Source organism: Ictalurus punctatus, chromosome 28 (assembly GCF_001660625.3).
Source record: "Ictalurus punctatus breed USDA103 chromosome 28, Coco_2.0, whole genome shotgun sequence".
In the NCBI taxonomy this organism is placed as follows: domain Eukaryota; kingdom Metazoa; phylum Chordata; class Actinopteri; order Siluriformes; family Ictaluridae; genus Ictalurus; species Ictalurus punctatus.
Window position 1 is genome coordinate 19134524 of NC_030443.2, and position 8800 is coordinate 19143323.

General features: G+C 44.1%; 1 protein-coding gene across 1 annotated transcript; it reads right to left on the minus strand.

Moving 5' to 3' along the window:
- On the minus strand, positions 1–8800 carry casr (calcium-sensing receptor). The gene is made up of 6 exons (XM_017460165.3): positions 8240–8800; positions 7667–7973; positions 6732–7571; positions 6396–6626; positions 5302–5425; positions 1–4695 (listed from the first exon to the last, which is right to left on the minus strand). The coding sequence occupies exons 1-6, from the start codon at positions 8434–8436 to the stop codon at positions 3560–3562; spliced, it is 2835 nt and encodes a 944-aa protein (XP_017315654.1). The 5' UTR covers positions 8437–8800; the 3' UTR covers positions 1–3559.

Sequence of the window (8800 nt, forward strand, 5' to 3'; positions counted from 1 at the left end):
GGATCGGCGGGATCACAATCACCCCTCCTTCGGCGAATGAACCAATTGGACATCAGCGCAATGGTCGCGTGCAAGAAAGGAACGCTGACGTAGCCAGGAGCTTGAGAGAACCGTTTGAAATAGAGTTAGCTTTTTGTAGACATTTCAAGAGAGGAAACTTGCATCCGGAAATTACACACCAACAGGCAAAAAAAATAAAATAAAATAAAATAAAATATTTATACAAAGATTATAGTCATTACAAACACCTCAGACATTACAACTCACACACAAAATACAACACTCGATAATATTTTATTGACTTCAATAATAAAAAATAATAAAATAATTGTTGTTTTTTAAAAAATAAATAGCCATCGTGGATAGATATAACCACAAAAAAATATAAACACAAATTTACTGTATTTACATTCACGTAGTAAGACTCTTCATAATTAATTGTGAGCCCTGGGATAATAAATCACTGGCTTAGTAACAGAGGGCTGTGAAAAGGCGAAATTTCCCCATGTGCAGTATATACAGTTTAAGCTCTGCTTTCCTGCTGAAAGGTAGAGTTGTGGGTCACAGAAAGCATCATCATGAAACACAATCGACAAATCTCCCCTCCCACAAGATAGCAATATGACTTATAACCAAAATGACCTTTCACTAGAATTAGTATACTGCGTGCTTATTTATACGCTTTAGTTATTTACAGTTGCGGTCGGAAGTTTGCGTACACTCATCACGGACATGAATGTCGTGGCACTATTGGGCTTTTTCTGGGGCAGAATGATCGTACAACATACATCTTTAATAAATAAATGATACAATTTGGTTCACAAGTTTTAATTCATTTGGGGTTTTCTGTAATCCACACAGGGCCAAAATTATACAAACAGGGTCAAAAATATACATACAAACACTGACTATTGACTCAGCGGTTCTGAAAGTTACAAAATGTCCTGTTAGTGATCATGATTAACTGCAGCTGGCAGCTTCTCTGTGCCAACATAAAAAGGATGTGCTTGATAGCAGTCGTTGGATTGAACGAAACACAGTACTCTGGGAAAGTCCAAGGAGCACAGTGCAGATCTCTAAAAGACGATGGTGGATTTACACAAGTCAGGAAGGTCTCTTGGAGGCATTTCTAAACAAGTGCAGATTCCAAGATCATCAGTTCATACACCTGTACGTAAGTACAAGTTATTGGGAAGTGTAGCCAGGTGCCGAGGTCTTTACGAAGACCCAAATGGTCATCCTCAGCTGGATGGTCAGGAAAAACCCAGGAACCACCAAGGCACTGGGCTGCCATGAACTGGAAGCTTCTGCAACATCAGTGTCACTGTCGACAGTCAAGCGAGAGAAAACCCCAAATAAATTAAAACTGGTGAACCAAATTCTTCCTTTTTTATTATAATTAATAATTGATGTTGTACAATCATACTGCCCCAGAAAAATCCCAATATTGCCACGACATTCGTGCTCATGATGAGTGTATGTAAACTTCCGACCGCAACTGTACATTTCATCCCCTTGAACCAACGTTGGAGTCGGTGTCTTCGAGTCAGTAAACTCACCACCTGTCGCTAAGCCAGTGATTTATTATCTGGGGGCTCACAATTAATTATGAAGAGTCTAACTACATGAATGATTAGACATATGATGATATCAGCTGGATGGATCGCTGTCTATTAACATCCCAAAAATGCAAACTGGTAGAACACTTTCTGTCTATAAACAACTGGTAGGGATACCCTTATTTGCATACAGTATATTTATATTACGTAATGTAGCATGTTGCAAGGGTATCAATCAAAAACGATCAACAAATGACTCGTATGAAGAGAGTCCGTGGATGAAGTCGTGTTTCGCATGAAAGAACGGGTAACTTCCCAAAGGTTCGCCACAGTGGCAGGCGGGCAGTAAGAACTGATTTCTGGGAAAATGAGTTAGCCAATGATATTTGAGGCTACAATCAAGCCAGTTGGGCCCGCCCACTGCTGACAAAAAGTATTGAATTCACGTATGCGAGTTCTTTCCCCGTGTGAACATCTATTTTCCTCTCAGTCGTAATTCACCGCACGTGCGAGCGTTAATAACGCGCCCGGATTTTTAGCATGCTTTCGAAATACCCTTTTTGTGCGCTCAAAATATTGTTCTTGCGTGTGCAAGTTTCACACAAAAATAACGCCATAGGACGGCGCCTCAAATATGGTAATGCCCTGGCCGGCTGCCTGAGACGACTAACGGATTGACCGGCCCTGCTGTTTATCATTATTTATCTTCCAGGTTTGGCCTCGGGCATGAATACTCCATTAAACACAGACGTAAAGCCATACCGAAGAGACATATTTACATACGAGATGAGGATTCGCTGGGGACCGATGAATTTCATCATCATCACACAGACGCACATGAAGTCAAGGAGAGTTTATATCGTCCATGAGTCTCGACATTTTAATACACTCTTAACCGAAATTCTGCTCGATAAAAACAAAAAAGTTGTTTCTGACAAAGAAACACGTGACCAACACGTTCTATAAATCCTGCAGTCATAAAGCATTAAAACTGTGTGTATGATTAAGCATAACTTACCAGCCTAACAAAAGTACCTATTTAACATAATGCCGTGTACTCCGGATGCGTATCCTCCTTCCAACCGTCTGTCCATTTCCCATACCGCCTGTCCCTGCAAACACAAGGCCCGCAAGACGCAATCCATCGCAGGGCACATCCACACACACTTTCACACACCACGGACAATTTGGAGATGCCAATCAACCTACAACCCACGTCGCTGGACCGGAGGAGGAAACCCGAGTACCCAGAGGAAACCCCTGAAGCACAGGGAAAAACATGCACACTCGGCAGAGGGGATTCGAACCCCAAACCCGAAGGTGCGACGCAAACGTGCTAACCACCAAGCCACCGTGCCCCTTGGATCCGTTCCGAAGTTCCATTTAATTCAGTTTCCTGTGATTTAGAGTCGTTTGGACGTGACGTGATTCGATTGATATAATCGATATTTTACCGGTTATGTCGAGTTTTATATATCACATTGTATTTTCATTCAAATTGTATTAAAAGATATTTTTTTAAAAACTGGAACCATTTCTAAAGAAATTCGTTATTAAATTCTAAACAAGAGATAATGAAATATAATGATTTATAAAGTACAGGATTTACAGAAATTGTTGCACACATTTAAGCACATCATTTGCATGATCTGGAAACAACACGATGCAGTTAACAGTATGAAATGTAGATGCGAGACAAAGTCATAAGCATTTGCTTATAACTGTTGTACTTTAATTACTAGCTTTAATTGTATTGTTTATGTTCATGTTCATCAGAAACTCCCGACTGTCGCCTTTAACGGACGGTTCACCCAAATAATACCTGTTCGGTGGGCGGGGTGCCAATACTTTGTACAGTACGACAGAAGAGCTGTAGTTGGTAACTGTATACTTAGTAAGTGATCTGCAGGGTGGATAGACTTGATAAACCAGCTACCGAGTGTAGATATTTCGTCGTGATTTGATGTTTTCGTGATTTCAGCAGCGTCTCGCGGGTGCGTTTAGTTTTTTCGCGCCTCCTCAAAAGCGATGGACAGACTCATCGTCCCGCTTTCAAAGCTCACCCTGGGCCTTTGGCTCCGCCTCTGCCCGGAGGGCGTGGCTGTCTCATTCTCGTTGGCTTTCAGGCAGATCGACGAGGATGGCGAAGAGGCGGTGGACCCTCCCGCGCTGCTGGACCTCTTCCTGAAGGCGGAGCTTCGCCTCATTGTGGCTTTCGCAGCCGCTTTGAAGGCGTGTGCCGCTGTGCTGGAGCGAACTTCCTCGATGGTGTTCCTGGAAGGCTTGAACAGGATGATGTAGACCTTATTGAAGAAGATGCACGCGAGCAGGCTGAAGCTGGACGCCAGGATGGCGATGACCTCCACAGCAGAGACGAACTTCCCGTAGGTGCTGAAGTAGGCTGGGACGAAGGAGATCCAGACGATGAAGAAGATGAGCATGCTAAAGGTGATGAACTTGGCCTCTGTGAAGTTCTCCGGCAGCTTCCGCGACTTGAAGGCGAAAAAGAAGCAGACGGCCGCCAGGAGGCAGGTGTAGCCGATCAAGAAGCCCAGAGCCATCATGGAGCCTTCATTGCATGTTATGAAGATGATCTCGTCGATGTCGTAGTTTCTGTAGCTCGCCGGCGGAGCGTTGTACAGCCACACCACGCAGATCATCACCTGCACGAAGGTGAACAGGAACACCAACAGGAACTGCAGGTTCAGACCCCACCACTTACGATGGAGGCTGGTGGGAATCTTGGCTTCGAACACCAGAAGAACCCGGTTGGTCTTCACCAGGATGCAGGAGATGCACAAGACGAAGCTGATCCCGAACGCGGGCTGGCGCAAACGACACGTCCAGTCCTGGGGCTCGCCGATGAACACGAGCGAACTGGAGAAACAGCAGATTAACGAGAACAGCAACAAGTAGGACAGCTCTCGGTTCGAAGCCTTGACTATAGGCGTGTTCCTAAATCGCACAAACACGCCCATCACGAAGGACGTCAGGAGAACGCCGAGCACGGCGAGCAGGGCCAGAGTGATCCCGAACGGCTCCGACCACGCCAGAAACTCGATCTCCTTCAAGAAACAGGAAGTGTGGTTCCCGTTGGACCAAGAATTGTTGGGACATTTGGTACAAACGCTGGCATCTGTAAAGAAAATGAGAATCATTAAGAATAAAAACAAACCATAAAAGGTAATGAAATAACTATTATTATTAATACCCGTTAACTTTATTATTTAGATCATTTAATAATAAAAATGTATTATTTAAGTAAATTGATTGCAAAATGCCATTAGAGCATTGTTAATGAATACGCCTGGATGAGAGAGATCAGAGGAGAATGACCAGACTGGTCAGAGTCTATAGTCTACAGGAAGTAGACACCATACACCATGCGGAGGTGGATGACCTACAACAGCACTATGGCTACCGTCTATATATATATATATATATATATATATATATATATATATATATATATATATAAATAAAAACACACGAGCAATTTTTTAGTTTTATTTCTATATAAATATTTATTTGAAAAATGTCTATACATTAGTTATATTGTAGATTTTATAATAAGCTATATATATATATATATATATATATATATATATATATATATATATATATATATAAAATTTGTTTTCAATTATTATTATAAACACAAAGGGGTACTTATAAGTACTTCTCAATCTGGCTGTTGGGGTTAATAATAAAAAGCCGTGGTGAAGAGTGAATAAACCTGCACCTTTATACTCGCTGTATTCTCCATCAGAGCAGTCGGTACACTCGAAGCAGCAGGTGGGTTTCCCCTCGATGATGCCCTTCCTGGTGCCGGGCTCGCACTCCTCGCTGCAGTTCGAAAACGGGACCTGGGCAAAGACGACGAGGGACAACCTAACTCGGTTACTGAAGCTCCGGAAATAACGTATTCTTACTAGAAGTTTATAGATGTAAGTTTGCTTCTAAAGCTCTGCTAATGAATGCAGAATGAAGCATGTGAGCAGAGACTAATATAAAAACATGCAAACGATTATATTCCGAGATCATTCACGCACAGATATTCACCAGTGTCTATTTTTTTTTTTTTCGTAATACAAGTCTTTCTTTTCTTTTTGTTTTGAAGTAATGCAAATGGAAGAAGATACGACTGCGTGTCATGTCGGTGAATTCCTGAATGTTGGCGTGTGCAGTGGGTGTAGTGTGACTTGATTGGGAAGCAAATTTGTTAAAAGGGTGGTGATTATACGAGCTACAAGATCCGGGGAGAAGTGACCTGCTGATGTAAACAGACGGTATTTACACGGGCAGGTCCATATGATGAGTCATATGAAAAACAAGACTTGCACAAAACCTCAGTTTCCACACAAATAAATATAATAAAAATCTATCCTGACTGAAAGAATCGAGTGTCTTTACATGTAAACATTCAAACGAACGTTTTCAATGCGTCACAGGAGCAGATCGGATAGAAATCATGTGGCAGGTTGAGAGCTTCAGTTAGTGTTCACGTCAAACATCGGGACGAAGAAAAAGTCTGATCTCTGTGACTTTAACCGTGGCGTGGATGGGCTGGTCTCCGGGAATTTTCACACACAGCAGTCTCTAGAGCTCACACACACCTGCATCTTACCTGCTTTCATGCACTGTGCTGCTGATGCCACATGATTAGAGAACCGTACAGATGAGGCGGTGTTCGGGCGTTCCTATTAAACTGGACGGTGAGTGTATTTATTTATATATTGCTAATCATTGCATTGAGTTCTCTTATGATTTCTAAAATAATTTTCTAGTCCTGTAAACGGGCGTCGTGAGGACGTACTCGGAGCCTCTGCTTCTCACCTGGGTCAGATAGCCGTTCCACAGTATTTTTGTTTTGTCTATGGAGAGTTTGGCGCCCTTTTTGCCGTTAACGCTGTAGTACCCGACCTCCCTGAACACCACCGAGCCGTCCGCGGGGGAACGGTGCCAGTTCATGATGGTGTAGTTGGCAGAAAGTTCACTGCTCTCGTCGAAACGCACTCGCTCGCCCATGCTGTTCTGGAACTTCAGATGCCTCAGCTGCTTTAAGACCTGGAAGGAAAAAAAAAACTACACGTTTATCACAGATCATTGTTAAAGTTCAACACAGCTAAAGGTCTTACAGCACAGAAAACACCGGACTTCCTGCTCATTCACCTGCCACGCCTCCACTTTTCGAATATCAGCACAGGATCCGTTAGCGAAGAGTCCTCTCCCGGGCGTACAGGTGAGAATGTCCTGCAGCGCCTCGGCTATGGCGTAAACTGCCACGTAGACGTTATAGGAGATTCTCAGGTGAGTGTAGTCCAGGTAAGGCGTCTCGACGCTCGTGATGTCCTCCTCGCCCGTGCAAAGCGGCCTAAAGCCCGCGCTGCTGTTCTCGCTGTCCTCCTTCCTCACACTGTCCGCCAGGTAACAGTTGAACGTCTCTTCCCAAAACTCTCGCACGAACTCGTTATGGAGGGATTTTTTCGGATGGACCTGCTGCAGGAATTCCTTGAATCCGGGTACGTGTCCGGCCTGCAGCGCGAAGCCGATCGTCCCGCCCATGACATCCAGGTACTCGGGTTTGGCCACCAGGCTCGACAGAGCCCACGCTTCGCTCGCTAACCACACACGATCCGTGATGTTGCGCCTCACCATTTCCTTAACCAGCGGCTCAACGTCGGGCCCGCTAGCAAAGACGACGATGACTTTAGCGGTGGAGTTCTGGATTTGGTCTGCAATGCGGATAATCTCGGCTTCTTCCAGATACTGAGAGATCAGCACGTTGAGGTCGATGCAGATGTCCCTCTCGAACATCTCGTTCTCGAATTTCTCTATCCCGGGACGACCGTATTCGTCGTCCGAGGCTATCGCGATGACCCAGTTCCACTGGAAGTGATCGATGATGGCCGCCATCGCGATGGCCTGGTACTCGTCAGTCGGAATAGTCCTCATGAAGGACTTGTACTGGTTCTTGTTGCTCAGAAGGCGACTCGAAGAAGCATAGCTGATCTGATGGAGCAAAATTAAAAGCTCAAAAAAAGTAACACCATTTCTTTCTTAATAAAAAAAAAAAAAAACCTCTTTACAGAAAAGTCCCCGCTCACCTGTGGGATGTAGAAGAGACCGACGAGGTCGGCCACGGCCGTCGAAACCGCCGATCCGCAAGCCCCGACCACGGCGATGGTGGACGGGATGTTCCCGGTGCAGTTACAAAACCCATCCAAGTTCAGAGAGTCGATCTTATTCTGAGCCACGAAGCTCAGAGACGCCTCCAGGGCTTTGGAGACGGTGTTACAGGTGTCGAATATACTGTACCCCAAAGTGATGTTTGGTAAAAGAGTAGAACTGTTGTTGATTTCCTCGATTGCAAAAATCATAGCCTGGAGCCAACGAAATCCACGGAAATTGTACCTGAGAAATCACACAGCACAGAGGAAAGAAATGTTTACGAAGCTGATCCATCAGCAGAAACCCATATTATTTACAGGTCAAAAGGAAAGTCCATTTTTGATCGGTTCAAGTCACAGACATGAGGGTTTTTTTTCGTTCTTTTGAATTTAAACACCGTCAAACGCTATATTACAACTCGGGTTTGTGCGTGCAAGTCTCGGAATGCTTTCGTGTTTATACCACAGCGCTGTCCTGTACAGTTCATTTCCGTTTCTTTCTCCACGTACCTCACGCACTCGGTTGATTCCGGTTTGGCAGCCAAATCCTGGTCGTTGGAAGCGACTCTGAAGTGTATAGGGAACAAGCCCCCCAGCAGGATGTCCCCCGTCTTCTGAGCTCTCTGACGAGGGCCGTATGATAAAACTCCACAGTTCAAAGCCAACAGCACCAAGTAGTGCACATAGAGCTCGAAAGAAAACCTCATAGTCTCAGTGCTTTGAATGTTTTTTGGCCATAGACAGGGGTAGAGCAGCAGCTGAGTGTTTGGCCAGAAGGTCGTGAGCTCAAATCCCAAGCTTTGAATAAAAACTATCTGGCAAATTAATCTACGTTTATGTGTTTCTCAGTATGAATTCAGGAAATCGGAGTAAAACCTAGAAACATGGTCCATTAAAGTACAAGATAGAAAAGCTTGTAATCGTATATATATATATATATATATATATATATATATGACATGCTATAACACAGGAACTAAAAGCAAATGCATGGCAGAAGCAGTCTGAGCCCTAAACGCTTGATAGTCTGTGTTCAGGGTATTTTTTCTCTCTCCCCCTTTCACCAGGGGT

Coding starts and splice junctions, on each gene's coding strand:
- casr (XM_017460165.3), bottom strand. CDS start 8,436: ATGAGGTTTTCTTTCGAGCTCTATGTGCACTACTTGGTGCTGTTGGCT. Junction 7,974..8,239: donor GAATCAACCGAGTGCGTGAG/GTACGTGGAGAA, acceptor GTGATTTCTCAG/GTACAATTTCCGTGGATTTC. Junction 7,572..7,666: donor GTCTCTTCTACATCCCACAG/GTGAGCGGGGAC, acceptor TTGCTCCATCAG/ATCAGCTATGCTTCTTCGAG.